At 43.9% G+C, this 19,342-nt stretch overlaps 1 protein-coding gene across 4 annotated transcripts in view; it reads left to right on the top strand.

Moving 5' to 3' along the window:
- Positions 1–19,342, top strand: part of BTAF1 (B-TFIID TATA-box binding protein associated factor 1) — a 394,756-nt gene that overhangs the window by 282,691 nt on the left and 92,723 nt on the right. For all 4 annotated transcript variants that reach the window (XM_033943697.1, XM_033943698.1, XM_033943699.1 and 1 more), the window contains 2 exons: positions 2,429–2,577; positions 16,999–17,151. In XM_033943697.1, coding sequence (XP_033799588.1) covers positions 2,429–2,577; positions 16,999–17,151 — 302 coding nt within the window. The remainder of the gene's footprint in view (positions 1–2,428; positions 2,578–16,998; positions 17,152–19,342) is intronic.

Genomic DNA, 19,342 nt, shown 5'->3' with positions numbered 1-19,342 from the left:
TGGGAACATCCACTACCAGCTGGTACACTGGACTATGAACAGGTTCACACTTCTATCTTTCAAAATCTGTTATGCATCTCTACACTACTTCCTTTTTTTCTGCTGGTATTGTTCCAATGCTTATGCTAAAAATGACATTCTTTTATTAAGTGTTCTTCTATTCCAAATTATATTTTGCCCTCCCTTCAGAGCATTACTGTTTTCTACCTAAGAATAGACATGAGACTGTGTCTGAATTCAAGAGGGCCTGGGATAGGCACATTGGATCTCTGAGAGAGAAAGAGATAATGGTAACTGTGGATGGGCAGACTAGATGGGCCATTTGGCCTTTATCTGCCGTCATGTTCTATATTTCTAAGACTGCACATCTGAATCGTTGCTCAGTGCTTACGTGCAGGGATCTGTAGACTGACCCTTGTTCAACTCCAATTTCAGCTCTATTATCAGTCCCTACCCTGCTGATGTGTTATCAGCATCCCTACCCTGTGAGGTGTTATCAGTGTCCCTACCCCGCTGATGTGTTGTGTTTCTCTATTGCAGTCACATTCGTTCCTGACTTTCCATTCTTCCCTGTGGCTCACAAGAAACAACAGGGCTCCTGGCTAAGGCTGGGAGCTTTTCAACTCTCACCACCAGCTGCACAAATCAAAATATCTGGTGGTGCCAGCGGTACCCTGAACTCCAAGGGATTTCCAATTAAACTCTATCTCAGCTATCTGACAATGCTACCGTTCACATCTTGTGATGTGGGTTTTGTAGCTCGCTGTGACCACTTCTTCTGCCAAGTTACATTCTACTTATTTCTTTTACTTGGGTATTCTATGCTGTATCACTAAAAAACTAATAATAACAACAGTGAACAAATCAACTATCAAAAAATGTTATTAGCCGAGTGGTGGAAATACTCACTGAAAAACCATTTCATTTAAAGTGGAGAAAAAGCTTCAACTTATTTAATATGCAGACGATGCAGACGGCAACCCAATGAGTTTTTCAGCCGTTCTTATTCTGTATCATGGGCAAACAACTCCACTATTTTCCAAAATGTAATCTTTCAAAATGGGGACATATCCCACCACTGTGCACAGGGAGCAGGAAAAAGAACCTAGGGAAAGGTTTCACTTATCTTCACAGCTGTTAACAACACCAGGATCGCGATCCAACACTGTGATCTTCCTGTTCGCTCGGCATTAGAATGAAGGTAGGAAACCGGTGTCCAGGTCCAACAAGGCTCTTGTTTCACCAGCCAGTGGTTTCTTCAGGGAGTTCCGTCCTGGAAAATAGTGGAGTTGTTTGCCCATGATACAGAATAAGAACGGCTGAAAAACTCATTGGGTTGCCGTCTGCATATTAAATAAGTTGAAGCTTTTTCTCCACTTTAAATGAAATGGTTTTTCAGTGAGCATTTCCACCACTCGGCTAATAACATTTTTTGATTGATAGTTGATTCTATGCTGTATGCAATAGCTGCTATACACTCCCTCTTCTAGGTTTCAAAGTCAACTCTGTGCATTTATTTGCGTGGTGCTATTATTTTGTTTCCCCCCACAACAATATGTCTGTTTTTTTTCCATCACATGTTTTCAGCTAGAAATATTTATTTTAGTATCTATGTACCATTTATAGCCTAAGTCACAGGTGTCAAACTAAAGGCCCACGGGCTGAATCCGGCCTGCCTGGCCATTTTATGCGGCCTGCAGTGTGATGCCCCCGGTGTTATCTTCTGGCTGGCTCCCTCCTCCTCACTGCCACAGTGTGCACAAAGCTGCTAACCCACAAAACTCATTCCTATAACGTGCCAGTGATATCTGTCATTTTTGCTGCAGAATTTCATGTTTCCTCTAAATTAAGCATGGAACCATTTTTCTCAGTCTAGAATTTTACTAAAATGGTCATATAAAATCTGAAGCGCTTCTAGAGAGCAGGACTAATAGGGACATCTGATTCTGTGATGTCAGAATACATAACTTATATAAAGCCCATAAAAGCTATTAAAGCTTTAGCTGGTAGATATTAAATAGCACCAGAGATGATGCTGGGTATTGGTATAATATCGCTAAGGTATTAAATGGTTTCCAGCTGGATTATTCATTGACAAGCTTAACCTTGTCTAATAAGTCAGAAACTAGACAAATACTGTACCACAGCTCCGCATGGTTTAAACACAGCAGAATAAAACAGTGTCAAAGGCTGCAGAGAAACTAAGAAAAATCAGAAAGAAATCACTACCTCTGCCCAAATCCTGATGCAGAGTGTCAAGTTCTTATTTCTTCTCTATTTAATGAATATGAAACTGTGATGTCAAAACACTCACCACCTTGGGATAGATATTTGTGTTTTGTTCCATCTACATCCAATAATCAAAACTTAATCTATGCAAAATAATTTCTTAAATATATTTATACTTCTCCTTAATTGTCCTACACAGGTGTAATGGAGCAGCTAGATGTAGATATTGTTCCATATATAGTTCTGTTGGTGGTTCCAGTTTTGGGCAGAATGAGTGATCAGACAGACAGTGTACGCTTTATGGCTACACAATGTTTTGCTACATTAATAAGACTGATGCCTCTTGAGGTAAGTTATTAGTCATACATTTAACAATGTTAAAAACGTTAATTTAGCATCAGAATTATCTGATAGAATAAAGTGAACCAGTAATAAAAATATATTTCTAGTGCAATAGGTACGTCTTTCTGGACAGACAGGTAATATCCCCAAGCTCGTGAACTGTGCAAAAGGAAACCACTCCAGCTTTTGAATCCCTCCTCCCTCAGAGAGTTTTTGTTGTCCCCTTCAGTTTTTCCTTCTGCACAAAAGCTGGCAGGAGTCTTTCTGATCTGCTCTATATATTTCTCTACTTTTATTTTCAGTCTTTTGTGGCTTTTTAACAGCTTTCAGTGCTCAGCGCTCCCCTCATTGAAGGTTCAGCCTCTGCCTGCATGGATGAGAAGCAGACTGAGATCTGCAGCTGTTAGGCCAATCCCACTGTGGTACCAGTTGACCAGCCTGCAGAAACTCTTCTAGAGCTTGGGGGTCCGTTCCACTTGTAGAATTGCTTACTTAATGGATCACAGGGGTTTGAGTGCAGGTTGTCAGACTGTAGAGGTTCTCAGCAGGGCTCTGCAGGGTGCCAGCTGTGTTTCTCCTCCCCCCTTTTGCGTGCACGGGGTTCAAGGCTCAGTCAGACTCCAGTCTTACTGGCAGCCCTAAGATTCTGCGTTGGAGGAGCGGTCTGTTTGAGGCTGTGATTTCTTCTCCCAGATCCAGCTACTTAGGAGGTGAGGCAGACCGCAGCACATATCCAGCACAGTCTAGAATTTTAATTTTAATTTTAATTTTTCAAAAATCATCTGTCTGGATATCCAGGATACTGTTCGTCCAGATCACCGGTATGTCTATCTTTATATCACATTTTCAACCAAAATTTCGTCCAAGTCCCTAACACCCAGAACAAGACCATTTGAGTGTGGGAGGGGCTAATCACGTAATGGACTGGCCATCCAGACATGGTAACACAACAGTGGGGCACCTTACAGGGCACTGTTATGAACTTCACAAAAAGGGTGTCAGATAAACATTTCACCAGAACTCCCTTATAGGTTATGGTGAGCCTCCCCAAAATCCACTATATCTACCTGTCTATAACCCCAATAACCCTTATGGCTGCAGGTGGCACCTATATGGCAGTAGGGCTGGGGGGGTTTGGTGGGCACACATGTTCCAGTTACAGTGGCTTATGGGCCTGGATCATCCTCTCTATGGTTCACTAGCCCACACCCCAGACTATTTAAGACACCTCTGTGCAGCTCTACTAGGCTTTCCTATACCAAGTGCTGATGTTCTGGAGACAGGGATATACTTTTATATTCTAATCTTTGTAGGTGTGTGAGGGGTCAGTAAACGCTGAGGGAGTGTATGGAGGTCTTTACTTTGTCTCTGCAGTTATCATCTGATCACTTCGGATACATTTTTGGCACTTATACCTATTTTTACATCGTCTAACTCACAATGTTTAAGTTCTATGCAGGATGTCTAGTAAAACCTTTGATTATCCCTGCAGGAGAACTAAGACTAGGTCGGCCCACATTACGCCCTAACCACTCCTCCAGATCCGCCCTTTTAGTTTTGCACAGCGGGATTCAAAGGCCTAAAAAGTCCCTGGACATGTCCAGAAAATGGGTTTGATTATCAGCACTTGGACGACCTGTCTTTTAGTTCATCCAAGTGCCAGCTTTGGTGGGTTTTTAGACATGTTTAAGTTCTGATTATGTGCCCTTTATTATATAGTTAACAGGTAACGATTTGCCATAATTTCAGTACAAGTTTATGGTACAAGTTATTATCCTAACTAGACACATATACATAATATATAGTTTACCGCAGTGTTCTTCAACCTTTTTACACCTATGGACCGGCAGAAATAAAATTATTATTTTGTGGACCGGCATCAGGCCGTAGACCGGCAGTTGAAGAACAGACCCCGCCCATCTCTACCCAAACTCCACCCCAGACCTCGCCCCCATAATAGTACTAATTGTAACACTATTTTTCCATTCATTTTTCACAGATACACAATATAATCTTATTAACAACACATAATGGTTAACCACAAAATTAAACTACACAAAGCACACTGACAGCAGATGTAAATTCTCAAAATTGATACAATTCAATCACTAAATTCAAAAATAAAATAATTCCCTCTACCTTTCTTGTCTCCCTCCCTCCATGCTATGCCTTAACCTTCTGGCCTGCTCCCACCTGGCAAGTTTATGCCACCCTAGTGTTCTTCAACTGCTGGTCCACAGTGCGATTGATGCGGCAATATCTTTGAGCCGGCTCCCTCTTCCTCACTGATGCAGTGCACAAAGCTGCGGGCAGCGGCTCTTTGCGCGTCCTGTGCCTCATCTGGAAGCCTTCCCTCTGATGTTGCAATGCCAGAAAGAAGGCTTCTGGTTCAGGCACAGGATGCGCGTAGGAGCCACTGCCCCTGGCTTTGTGCACTGAATCAGTGAGGAAGAGGGATGTGGCTCGAAGATAACGCCACATCAATCGCACTAGACCAGCAGTTGAAGAACAATGTTGTGGGCCTGATGCACGTGCTGGCCCTGGTCCATGGACCGGTGGTTGAAGAACACTGGTTTACCAGTTACAATTTACCATAGTTATCTTTAAAGTGCAAGTTTTCTAGTGCAAGTTTTATCCTAAATGACACACACAGATAGTTTACAGGTTGGATTTGCCATAGTTACAGTGCAAGATTTTACAATACAGGTTTTCCTTACATGACACATACTGGGTTTTGGTATCGGTATACATTTCTTTGTGATCCATTGGTTATGGGCAGGGGGGTTAGGTGAAGAGCTATGTTTTTATTGCTTTCCTAAAGTTGAGGAGTCCTTCAAGGGATCTGGTCTATGGGAGCAGTCAATTTCCATTGGCTCGGTATGAAGTGGGTGTAGGAATGTCGTTTGGTGGCTTGCAGTTGAAGGGCATGAATTGAGGGTGTTTTGAAGTATATTTCATCCTAAGAGCAGGGGGACCTGTTCGGCACATACAGAGGAAGCTTAGCTTATGAGGGTGTTTTCTTCGGTTCTTGGTGCTAAAAGCTCCCCTTTTGAGGGTTTAGCTCTGCCTGCATGGAGAAGAAGCAGACTGTGGTCTGTAGTGACAGGCCAATCTCTTGTGGTACTTGTTAGCCAGCCTGCAGAAGCATTTTTTGAGCTTGAAGCTGTCCCTTTGTAGCTTGCAGGGCTTTAAGCAAAGGCTGTTAGGTCTCTGTAGTGTCTTGCAGGGTGCTGGCTGAATTTTGCCTTCCCCAATACTCAGACTGGAAAAGTGTCACAAATGGAGTGCAGCAGGGTTCGGTGCTTGGACCCATGCTCTTCAACATATTTATTTATAAATGACCTGGAAATTGGTACGACATGCGAGGTGATTAAATTTGCAGACGATACAAAGTTATTCAGAGTAGTGAGGACGCAGAAGGATTGCGAAGACCTGCAATGTGACATAAACACGCTCGAGAAAAGGGCCGCAACATGGCAAATGAGGTTTAGCATGGATAAGTGTAAGGTGATGCATGTCGGTAACATAAATCTTATACACGAATACAGGATGTCCGGTGTGATACTTGGAGAGACCCTCCCAGGAAAGAGACTTGAGAGTACTGGTCGACAAGTCAATGAACCGTCTGCGCAATGCACAGCAGCGGCAAAAAGGGCAAACAGAATGCTAGGAATGATTAAGAAGGAGATCACAAACAGATTGGAGAAACTTATCATGTCGCTGTACCGGGCCATGGTACACCCCAACCTGGAATACTGCGTCCAGCTCTGGTAGCCATACATGAAGAAGGACACAGTACTATTCGAGAGGGTCCAGAGAAGAGCAACTAAAATGGTTAAGGGACTGGAGGAGTTGTCGCACAGTGAGAGATTAGAGAAACTGGGCCTCTTCTCCCTTGAAAAGAGGAGACTGAGAGGGGACATGATCTTAACATTCAAAATAATGAAGGGAATAGACTTAGTAGATAAAGACAGGTTGTTCACCCTCTCCAAGGTAGGGAGAATGAGAGGGCACTCTCTAAAGTTAAAAGGGGATAGATTCTGTACAAACGTAAGGAAGTTCTTCTTCACCCAGAGAGTGGTAGAAAACTGGAACACTCTTCCGGAGGCTGTTGTAGGGGAAAACACCCTCCAGGGATTCAAGACAAAGATAGACAAGTTCCTGCTGAACCAGAACGTATGCAGGTAAGGCTAGACTCAGGGCACTGGTCTTTGACCTAAGGGCCACCGCATGAGTGGACTGCTGGACACGATGGACCAGCAGTGGCAATTCTTATGTTCTTATGTTTAGTTTTTGTATGTCTGCGGTTCACAGGGTGGAGGCTCAGTCAGATGCCAGTCAGACTGGCAGCCTGAAGAATCAGTGCTGGAAGGATGTTTTCTTTGGGGCAGTGATTTCTTCTCCCTGGTCCTTTCTACCTTTGGAGCTGAGGCACATTGCCAGCACAGGTCACAGTAAGTAAGGCTGTTACAGCTTATGAGGTGAATCGGGGGGAGTCTGTAAGTGTGAATTTTCAGTTTCTGCATGTTCCCATAGTTTATTGGTTTATATCATGCTTTATATAAAGTGGGTTTCAAAAAGTACGTATATAATGTTATCACAGCCAAGCAGCACCGATCCGGAGCTCCCCCTTAAAAGAAGAGGGGCCAATGGCACTCAGCCGTTCGGTGCACCTCGAAGGTAACCATTAAAGGCGCTTACCTTAGCAAGAGCGCCTTTACGAAGGGCCTTAAGGGACAAGTCACTGCAAAGAAGAAACACTAGGGAAGGACACCTACAAGGCAAGTACCTCAAGGGCAACAGTACAGACAAGCAGTAGATAAACAACCACAGCAGACACAGAGAACAACCACAGAAGACACAGAGGACACACAAGCAGGAGAAGGAACGAAGGAGGAAGGGAACCACAGCAGACACAGAGGACACACGAGGAACAAGCAAGAAAGGGTAGCAGATTTAAAATCAGGTGAGGGACCTCACAGTAACACCAAGGATGCTACAAAAGGAAATGGAGAAGCTACTTCAGACAACAGACCAGCAAGCACAGCAAATGAAAGCAGCAGACAGAAGCAGGATGTTGAGATACCCAGTTTTCTGTACCATTTGCCATATATATGACTACCTCCCCTCTGGGAGGCGGTCTTATTTATGCACTCGATGCGAGGAACTGGAGGGCCTGAAGAAACAAGTTAGACTCGTAGAAGGCAGAATACTGGAACTAGAAGCACTTCGAGCACAGAAGGAGGAGGACAGAGAGGCAGAAAGCTTCAAGACAGAGGAAACCATTGAGGAAGAAGTCCAGGAGTTAGAGAAGTTCATTGAGAGGCTGTGGAAAATCACCATCAACAGTGGAACTGCCAAGATGCACCTACAGTGAGGAAGGTCCACCTGGAGGACAACCACAAGGAAGAAATGGGTGACACAGCAGCAAGACCTGGAAACAGCGGAGGGAACCCACAGGAAGGTCAGCCGGTGCAAGCCAATGCCAGGATGAGGGAAGATGGAAGTGCACAGAGGACACGGACCTGCGGCTGGAGAGACAAGGGAAGATAGAGAGACAGCAATCGTCAGGTGGGACTCTATCATCAGACAAGTCGACAGCCACATAGCGTGAGGAAGACAGAATTGGCTGGTGACCTGCCTACTGGGAGCCAAGATAGAAGATATAGTGAGCCGCATTGACAGGATCGTTGACAGCGTGGAAGAGGAAGGTATGGCAGTGGTGATCCATGTGGGGACAAACAACATGATCAACAGGAACTGCAGCAGGGAAGTACTGAAGGACCAGTTCCAGATGCTAGGAAGGAAGCTGAAGACCAGAATGCCGAGGGTAGCGTCTCGGAGATCCTGCCGGTACCCAGGGCCGATGAAAAGAGGCAGATGAAGCTTCAAGCAGTAAATGCATGGATGAGGCGCTGGTGTGAGGAAGAAGGATTCCACTTTGTGCGCAACTGGACGACGTTCTGGGGGAAGAGCAAGCTATACAGGAAGGATGGACACCTCAGCGGAGACAGAACGAGGCTACTTGCAAGCAACATCAAGCGAGAAATTGAGAAGTTTTTAAACTAGGAAGAAGGGGAAAGCCAACCGTCGACCAAGAATCAATGGTTCAGGAAACGGTATACCTAGAGGATACCATGCAAGAAGATTGCGGGAAAGACTCGCCGGATAATAGACAAGACAGAAATCCTGACGGATCGAAAGGGACACAAGAGGGAAGGAAAAGCAAGAAAGTAACAGATCGCAAAGTCAAGTGTATGTACACAAACGCAAGGAGCCTAAGGAATAAGATGGGGGAATTGGAAGCTATGGCACAAAAAGATAACGTTGACATCATTGGCATTACAGAAACATGTTGGAACAAGGAAAACGTCTGGGACACTGTGCTGCCGGGATACAAGCTATACCACAGAGACAGAGTGGGTCAAAAAGGTGGGGGTATTGCCCTATACATCAAAGAGGGAATTGAGTCTACTGGAGAGAACACGCCGGAAACAAAAAATAACGTAGAGTCTCTATGGGCCAAAATACTGTGAACAAATGGAACAGAAACGAAGATCGGCATCTACTACCGACCCCCAGGGCAGTCCGAAGAAATGGATGGATAAATGACGGACGAGATTAAACGCAACTGCAAGGAAGGCAACGCAGTTATCATGGGCGACTTCAATTATCCGGGGATAGACTGGAACCTAGGCACCTCCGGCTGCAGTAGGGAGACCAAGTTTCTGGATGCCGTAGGCGATTGCTTCCTGGAACAACTTGTCAAGGAAAATACAAGAGGAAATGCATTTCTGGACTTAATTCTAAATGGACTACGAGGACCGGCGCAAGGTGTAGAAGTAGAAGGGACGCTGGAAAGACTTACTCCAGCCCATCTACACCCTCCCAGCCATCGAAGCCCTCCCCAGCCCATCCTCCACCAAACGGCCATATACAGACACAGACCGTGCAAGTCTGCCCAGTACTGGCCTTAGTTAAATATTTAATCTTATTTTCTGATTCTAGATCCTTTGTGTTCATCCCACGCTTCTTTGAACTCAGTCACAGTTTTACTCTCCACCACCTCTCTCGGGAGCGCATTCCAGGCATCCACCACCCTCTCCGTAAAGTAGAATTTCCTAACATTGCCTTTACAATTTTCCTTTCTCTGAAAAAGATTTTGTTCTACGTTAATACCCTTCAAGTATTTGAACGTCTGAATCATATCTCCCCTGTCTCTCCTTTCCTCTAGGGTATACATATTCAGGGCTTCCAGTCTCTCCTCATACGTCTTCTGGCGCAAGCCTCCTATCATTTTCGTCGCCCTCCTCTGGACCGCCTCAAGTCTTCTTACGTCCTTCGCCAGATACGGTCTCCAAAATTGAACACAAAACTCCAAGTGGGGCCTTACCAATGACCTGTACAGGGGCATCAACACCTTCTTCCTTCTACTGACTACGCCTCTCTTTATACAGCCCAGCATCCTTCTGGCAGCAGCCACTGCCTTTTCACACTGTTTTTTTCGCCTTTAGATCTTCGGACACTATCACCCCAAGGTCCCTCTCCCCGTCCGTGCATATCAGCTTCTCTCCTCCCAGCAAATACGGTTCCTTCCTATTATTAATCCCCAAATGCATTACTCTGCATTTCTTTGCATTGAATTTTAGGAAGCAGTGGGGCCGTTGGATGACCAAAGAATAAAGGGAGTGCTAAAGGAGGTCAAAGCCATCGTCGACAAACTAAACACATTTTTCGCGTCTGTATTTACCAAAGAGGATATAAAACAAGGAGAGGAGGATGGTCCCAACCTAAACTGCAGTAAACAACCAACCAAGAGAAAACAAAACAGAACTGCAGATCTGTACAAGACGTAGGCAAAATTTATTGTGACAAAATAATTATATGCAAACCCTTTTACCAGTCAAGGGACCTGACACGGTCCGTGTTTCGGACAAACCTTCGTCAGTGGTCCATGGTAAAAAAGGAAAATAAAAAAAGTCACAAAAAATGTAAAGTAGCAGCAAGGTTTTGGCGTCATCGGGGCTCACTAACTGCAAACAACCATCGCCAAAACCTTGCTGCTACTTTACATTTTTTGTGACTTTTTTTATTTTCCTTTTTTACCATGGACCCCTGACGAAGGTTTGTCTGAAACACGGACCGTGTCGGGTCCCTTGACTGGTAAAAGGGTTTGCATATAATTATTTTGTCACAATAAATTTTGCCTACGTCTTGTACAGATCTGCAGTTCTGTTTTGTTTTCCCCAAAGAGGATATATACAACATACCAGAAGCCGTTAGGCTATACGCAGGAATCGAAGAAGGGAAACTGACTGGGATGACGGTCAGTCTAGAACAGGTATATAGGCAGATTGATAGGCTTAAAAGCGATAAATCCCCTGGACCGGATGGCATTCATCCAAGGGAATCAAGGAACTGAAAGGGGTTATAGCTGAACTGCTTCAACTAATAACCAATCTGTCGATCAAATCGGGAAGGATTCTGGAAGACTGGAAAGTGGCAAATGTTACGACAATTTTCAAGAAAGGTTCGAGGGGAGATCAGGAAACTACAGTCCGGCGAGTCTGATCTCCATACTGGGAAAGATAGTAGAGGCGCTGATAAAGGACCACATCATTGACCACCTTGAAAGACACAATTTGAGGAGGACCAGCCAGCACAGCTTCAGCAAAGGAAGATTTTGCTTGACGAACTTACTGCACTTCTTCGAGGGAGTTTACAGGCAGATAGACAAGGGTGACCCGGTCAACATTGTATATCTGGAATTTCAGAAGGCGTTCAACAAGATCCCGCATGAACGACTATTTAGAAAAATTACAAACCATGGAATCGAGGGTGAAGTACTCACATGGATTAAAAGCTGGTTGGTGGATAGGAAACAGAAAGTGGGGGAAATGGACAATACTCGGACTGGAAAAGTGTCACGAATGGAGTAAACGACCTGGAAATTGGTACAACAAGCAAAGTGATTAAATTTGTAGACGATACGAAGTTATTCAGAGTAGTGAAGACATAGAAGGATTGCGAAGACCTGCAACATGACAAAACACTTAGAAATGGGCCGTGACATGGCAAATGAGGTTTAACGTGAATAAGTGTAAAGTGATGCATGTCGGTAACAAAAATCTTATACACGAATACAGTACTCAGAGAGACCCCCCAGGAAAGAGACTTGGAAGTACTGGTTGACAAGTCGATGAAGCCATCCGCGCAATGTGCGGCGGCGGCGGCAAAAAGGGCGAATAGAATGCTAGAAATGATTAAGAAGGGGATCTCGAATAGATCGGAGAAGGTTATCATACCGCTGTACCGGGCCTGGAATACTGCGTCCAGCACTGGTCGCCATACTTAAAGAAGGACACGGTACTACTCAAAAGGGTCCAGAGAAGAGCGACCAAAATGGTTAAAGGGCTGTAGGAGTTGTCACACAGTGAGAGATTAGAGAAACTGGGCCTCTTCTCCCTTGAAAAGAGGAGACTGAGTGGGGACATGATCAAAATGTTCAAGATAATGAAGGGAATAGACTTAGTAGATAAAGACAGGTTGTTCACCCTCTCCAAGATAGGGAGAACGAGAAGGCACTCTCTAAAGTTAAAAGGGGATAGATTCCGTACAAACGTAAGGAAGTTCTTCACCCAGAGAGTGGTGGAAAACTGGAACACTTTTCCAGAGGCTGTTCTAGGGGGAAACACCCTCTAGGGATTCAAGACAAAGTTAGATGAGTTCCTGCTAAACCAGAACGTAAAGCAGGTAAGGCTAGACTAAGTTAGGGCCCTGATCTTTGACCTAAGGGCTGCCATGGGAGTGGACTGCTGGGCACAATGGACCAGTGGTCTGACCCAGCAGCAGAAATTCTTATGTTAAGAAAAGATTTCAGTGACCAGCACATACAAGAATATTAAAGCTTCAGTTCCCATATTTCATCTTACAAAACAAATACTGTAATTTATCCCTGGGCAAGCAGGCAGCCTATTCTCACATGTGGGTGATGTCATCCACGGAGCCCTTGCAAGCAGACTTGCTTGAAGAAACTCAGAAGTTTTGAGTCTGCCGTGCCACACCGCACATGCACGAGTGCATTTCCGCCCAGCATAGGGCGTGTTTCCTCAGTTCTCAGTTTTCTGCAGAGTCGAGAAGTCCATCTTTGACGCTCTGCACTGAGCTAAGGCAGTTCCTCTGTTTTGAAGGGTTCATTCTACCAGAGCTCAGGTACAGGCAGCTTCTTGGGCTGAGCGCCCTTTTGTTTCACCTCAAGACATCTGTAAGGTGGCAGTTTGATCTCACTTCATTCCTTTTCTCCTCTTTACAAGCTGGATGTATGCTCCTGTCAGGATGCCACCTTTGGAGGCTGGTTTGTGGGGGTGTCGCCCTTGATGGACACTGCTTTGGTACTGGAAAAGGACAAGGGGCGGGATTCATCTTTTCATTGGAGGTGCATCTGCTTGGCAATTTGGTGACTGGCTTTCAGAGGACTGCACTGCCCACTTAGAGGTTAAGTCAAAACTCAGTGGTTCTCAGTCTCCATCTGCTGGTGGGAGTGCAAAATACTCATCTGTGCCAGTCTAAAGGAAAGCATATTAGCAAGTAAGACCTAATTTCTCCTTTCTAGAGCACTGTCTCAAGAAACCAACTTTTTCTATCTGCATATTGGCACATGATCAGATCAGTCCACACTCAGACCGAGCACCCAAGCTTATCTGGTGTTTCATAACACCACTAGGCTTGTACATACTATCTCAGTTTTGTGAGGCCTAGACTCCTACAGACTAGCAGAACTGTTGCTAGGCAGATATGTAGCAAGTCCAACGTCTCCTTATGAACTTTTCTTTCTTTTGAAGTATTAAGACCATATGAATTTCATTTAATTATTTCCAATTAAACTACAGTAGTTAAGCCAGTCTCGCACACTTCCTGTGTGCATGCCATCCTCTAACCACTAATTTAGAAACTACTTCATGTAGGAGTATAATAGTTTAGGAGTGCAGAAGGATTTAAACCACGATATAACCTGTGTAGTTTAAACTAGTGTTTCTCAACCTTTTCAAGCCAAGTGTCCCTAAGCCTAACAAATACCAACCGAGTACCCCGCCCAAACTCTGCCCCTGACTCCACCCCCATAATAATAATACTAATTGTAATTCAATTTCTTCCATCCATTTTTCATATACACACAATATAGATATGTGAAAGGGAAAAAACCCGCAAAAGAGGCGGTGGGACCCCTGGACGACCAGGGAAGAAAAGGGTACATCAAGGAAGATAAACAAATTGCTGACAAACTAAATTCCTTCTTTGCGTCCGTCTTTACGGAGGAGGATACCGCTAAAATACCAGAAGCAGTGAAAGTGTTTAGTGGAGTAATAGAAGACAGCCTCACCACAGTTGAAGTGGAGTTGGACCAGATATACTACCAGATCGACAAACTTAAAAGCGACAAATCCCCTGGACCGGATGGAATTCACCCGAGAGTTTTAAAGGAATTGAAGGTTGAAATCGGAGAGCTATTGCAAAAACTTGCCAATCTGACAATCAGAACTGGACAGATACCAGAGGACTGGAAGATAGCGAATGTCACGCCAATTTTCAAAAAAGGATCGAGAGGGGAACCGGGCAACTACAGACCTGTGAGTCTTACGTCTGTCCCTGGAAAGATGATTGAAGCACTGATCAAGGATAGCATAGTCCGGCACCTAGATACACACGACTTGATGAAACCCAGTCAACATGGGTTCAGGAAAGGGAAATCATGTTTAACGAATTTACTTCAATTTTTCGAGACCGTGAACAAGCAAATTGATAGTGGAATGCCGGTGGACATAATATATTTGGACTTCCAGAAAGCATTCGACAAAGTTCCACATGAAAGGCTTCTCAGGAAACTACAAAGCCATGGAATAGAGGGAGATATACAAAGGTGGATAGGCAAATGGTTGGAAAACAGAAAGCAGAGAGTGGGCATAAATGGGAAGTTCTCAGACTGGGAGAAAGTGACTAGTGGTGTGCCCCAGGGCTCAGTGCTTGGGCCAATCCTATTTAATATTTATATCAATGACCTGGAAGACGGAATATCCAGTGAGATCATTAAGTTTGCAGACGACACAAAGCTATGCCGGGCAATCAGATCGCAGGAGGATAGCGAGGAACTCCAAAGCGACTTGTATCAGTTAGAGAAATGGGCAGAGCAATGGCAGATGAAGTTCAACGTGGAGAAATGCAAAGTAATGCATTTAGGTAGTAAGAATAAGGAATACGAGTATAGAATGTCAGGCGCAACTCTGGGTAAGAGCGAACAAGAAAAGGACCTGGGTGTACTGATAGATAGGACCCTGAAGCCATCGGCACAATGCGCGGCAGCGGCAAAGAAAGCAAACAGAATGTTAGGCATGATAAAGAAAGGAATCACGAGTAGATCGGAGAAAGTCATAATGCCGCTTTATAGAGCAATGGTCAGACCACACTTGGAATACTGTGTCCAACATTGGTCTCCCAACCTAAAGAAGGATATAAAACTGTTGGAGAGGGTGCAGAGACGAGCAACGAAGTTAATAAGAGGTATGGAGAACTTGGAATATGAGGAACGACTCAAGAAACTGGGACTGTTCTCCCTTGAGAAGAGGAGGCTGCGAGGGGACATGATCGAGACGTTCAAAATGCTGAAAGGCATCGATAAGAGCAGGAAAATAAATTATTTACATTGTCCAACGCGACACGGACAAGAGGACATGGTTTGAAGCTAAGGGGGGACAAGTCCAGGACAAATGTCAGGAAGTACTGTTTTACGCAGCGAGTGGTAGACGCCTGGAATGCTCTCCCAAAGGAGGTTATTAAGGAATCCACTGTGCTGGGATTCAAAGGCAAATTAGATACACATCTCCTTATGAGAGGCATAGAGGGATATGGGTGACTAAAACTACATCAGGTGTATACCTGACTGGGCCTCCGCGTGTGCGGATCGCCGGACTCGATGGACCATGGGTCTGATCCGGAGATGGCAGTTCTTATGTTCTTATGTTCTTATAATCTTATTAATACATAATGGTAACCACAAAATTAAAAAAAAAAAAACACAAAGCACACTGTAAGCTGAGAAAATGTTAATTATCATTTATATTCGGGGGTTTTCAAAGATGTCAAGGCAGATGACTTTAAAATATGCAACGTTACCTCAGTAACAACTATAGAAAAATAGACAAATATAGACAGCAAATATAAATTCTCAAAACTGACACATTTTGATCACTAAATTGAAAATAAAATCAATTTTTTCTACCTTTGTTGTCTGGTGATTTCATGAGTCTCTGGTTGCACTTCCTTCTGACTGTGCATCCAATATTTATTTATTTCTCTCCTTTCTCTCCTCCAGACCTCATTCCATTCCCCATTCAAAATCTCTCTGTCCCTCCTTGAATCTAACTTTTCTTCCTTTCTCATCCCCCAGATCAATTTTTACCACTGCCCACCAACCGCATGCCCATTTCTCCTTTTATCACCCCTCTCCAACACCATGCCATATCTCTCCCTCCATCACTATGCCCAAAATTCCTCTTCCTTTCCCCATGTGTACCATCTCTTTCCCTCTCACTCACACACTCAGGCCCAACAGTTGTCCCTTTCTATTCCCTCCCTTCTTCCTATGTCCCGAGTTCATGCCCCCTTCCCCTAACTGTCTTCTAGCCTTTGCCCCCCCCCTGAAGCCAACCCGTCACCAATTTCTTCTCCCTTCCCCCCCCCCCCCCCGTCTGTCACGCCACCATTTAATTATTCCTGCTGCAACTCCGGGAAGGGAAGGGCCAGGCATGTGCAGCGATTGCACGCCGCCCCACAAGAGAAGGTCTAGGCCAGCCAAGCAACAATTGGCTGGCCCAGACCGTCTCTCCAACATCAGAAATGACGTCGGGGGGTAGGGGGGGCTTGTGGGCCGGCAGCATGCTATCGTAGCCCTTCCTTTCCTGGAGTTGCGGCAGCGGCGGGGGATAATTAAATGGCAGTGGCAGGGAGGAATCGGGGATAATTAAATGGCAGTGACAGGGAGGAATCGGGGATAATTAAATGGCGGTGGCAGGGAGGAATCGGCGGTCAGCCCGCGTACCTTCTAACAGGCAATCCACGTACCCCCTAAGGTCCGCGTACCATAGGTTGAGAAACCCTGGTTTAGACATTTGATGTATTTGCATAGTTTCACCTTTATATGTGGCAAAGAAATGCTTTCTCTGGAGATTGAATGGTGGGATATTGTGAAAAGGCTTAGAGCAGAGGCCCTTTAGAATGTTATTTTCTATTTTTTTCAGTCTTAGATTATTTTAAAATTGAAATAACAAACAGCAAAAAGCATACAGATAAGTCTCAATAGGCAGAAGGGAGTTATAATGGAGTTTCTACTTGTTCCTTTTTTGAACTGCATCAGTTACATTGTTTTCTTTTCAGGCTGGCATTTCAGACCCTCCAGATATGTCTGAAGATTTAATCAAACTGAAAGCCAGAGAACGTAATTTCTTGGAGCAGCTTTTGGATGCAAAGAAACTGGAAAATTATAAAATCCCAGTCCCAATTAAAGCAGAGCTTAGAAATTATCAGCAGGTAACAATTATATTCAAGAAATAATAAAATAAGGCAATGAGTAAATAATAATTCTTACCTCTTTTAACCCCTTTTGATGTGGAAGTTTACTCCTCGGGGAATACTGTGCAATGCAGAGTTTGTGCAGAATTCTGCCTTTCCTGCACATATTTCTGTACAGTCTAAAGTTTTGTTGCACTGTGATACTAATGGCTTCATTTGTGAATGTTTCCTTCCCTCCTTGCACATATAACACACCATCTCAGGAAGAGGAGAAGCTACACAGTAGCACAGCAGCTTGCTTCCAGCTTCTCTTGTCACCTTAGTCCCTGGCTGTTCTTTAAGCCATGCAATTGTATAGAGGCCTGCAAAGCTCAAAGGAACAATTGGGCTAGGACTTGGTGGGGGGGTAGTAGAAACAAGTGAATTGAGTAGATGGTGGAGTCCTAATAAAAAGTGGATGGGGGTGCACACACATGGAAAGGGGATGGAAAGCTGCAGAAAGGTTGATGGGGTTATGTATGCCATGAAGAAGGTGGATGAAGCAATTTGATGAGTTAGTGTGCGCCATGAGAGGGGGAAGGGCTTGGAGTAAGGTGGATAGGGTGACCTGTGCCATGGCAAGGGGCCTGAAGAAAAGTGGATGTTAGTAAGGAAAGATTTGTTTTCCCAGCAGACTCTGTATTATGGATACTCAAATAAGGTGGGAAGATTATTAGCAAATTATCTTAAAGCAAAGAAAAGAAGAACAAAAATTATTGCAATTAAGGATGAGAAAGGTTATACACATACTCAAATTGGAGATATTTTAAATCAATTTTTAAATTTTTATAAATACTTATATTCTTCTGAGCCTTATGATAATAAGAGAAAGGATGGATTAGAATTTTTGAAGTTAATTAATGGACCGAAAGTTCCTGAGCATGTTAAAAGAAGTTTAGAAGAGCCTATATCATTAAAAGAAAGGAACAGTGTTGAAATCTCTTAGAGTTGGATCCGCTCCAGGTAGTGATGGTTTCACGGTAGAATTTTATAAATCATTTCAAATTACCCTATTACCTTTTTTATTAAATTTATATCAAATTTATATCAAACTCAACTAAGGGTTGCATTATAGGTACTATGGCAGAATCATTGACTATAGTTTTACCAAAGCGAAATAAAGATCCCATGTTGGTTTCAAATTACAGGCCTATCTCACTAATCAATGTAGATGGAAAACTTTTGGCTAAGACATTGGTTTTACGCTTGGCTAAGGCTCTCCCTTTTATTATTGATATGCACCAAACTGGATTTGTCGCTAAGAGACACTCATCTAATAACACAAGATTGGCTTTTCATATGTTGAATTTAACAAAGGCCATGAAAGATCCAGCTTTTTCTGTGTCCTTTTTTTAGAACGCTGTCCCCTATCTCCTTTGCTTTTTTATATTGTTTTGGAACCCTTGTTATTAGCTATTCAGCAAGTACAGGAGATACAGAGTATTCCTTGTTCAGATCGAGAATACAAAGTCTCTGCATATGCAGATGATATACTTCTTCATTTGAGAAATCCCGAAACAACAATTCCATGCTTACTTGAATTACATTACATTACATTAGGGATTTCTATTCCGCCATTACCTTGCAGTTCAAGGCGGATTACAAAAGATTTATAAACAGGGTTGATTGAGAAATTTGAAAAATTCTCAGGTTATAAGATAAATTGGAGTAAATCTGAAGTTCTTCCACTAAACGTGTTTTGTACAAAAGGCTTGTTTGATTCATTTTCTTTTGTATGGAAGGAAGGTGGATTAAAATATTTAGCAATGGGAGTTGTTACTGACTCGGAGGGATATTGGAGGAGGCTTTATGGTAGTCCCCAAGTCTCCTGCAGCAGCGGTTCATCTGTTTGTTTGACCAAGCCGGCAGGCATCGACAGAGACGGACCCCTGACGTCATCGGGTCCGTCTCCAACAGTTTAAAGAGCAGCCACTGTCGCAGTTGCGGCCGCAGGGCGTGGCCAAAGGGGCGTGCCCAAAGTGGCCCTTTGGGCACGCCCCTTGGAGCCAGGAGGAGTTGGGGAGTTGGAATCCAAGTTGGTATTATTTATTTTCATAATTTTTGTACTTTTAGATTTGAATATGGGGAAAAGGAAAATTAAACCAAAAAGCTGAACACCAACTGTATCTGGCCCCATAGACAGGCACTTAATATTACTATCTGAAAATCC

The sequence above is a fragment of the Geotrypetes seraphini genome, chromosome 4 (assembly GCF_902459505.1).
Source record: "Geotrypetes seraphini chromosome 4, aGeoSer1.1, whole genome shotgun sequence".
Classification (NCBI taxonomy): domain Eukaryota; kingdom Metazoa; phylum Chordata; class Amphibia; order Gymnophiona; family Dermophiidae; genus Geotrypetes; species Geotrypetes seraphini.
Note: the sequence above shows the minus strand (reverse complement) of the source record. Positions and strands in the feature narration are given on the sequence as shown.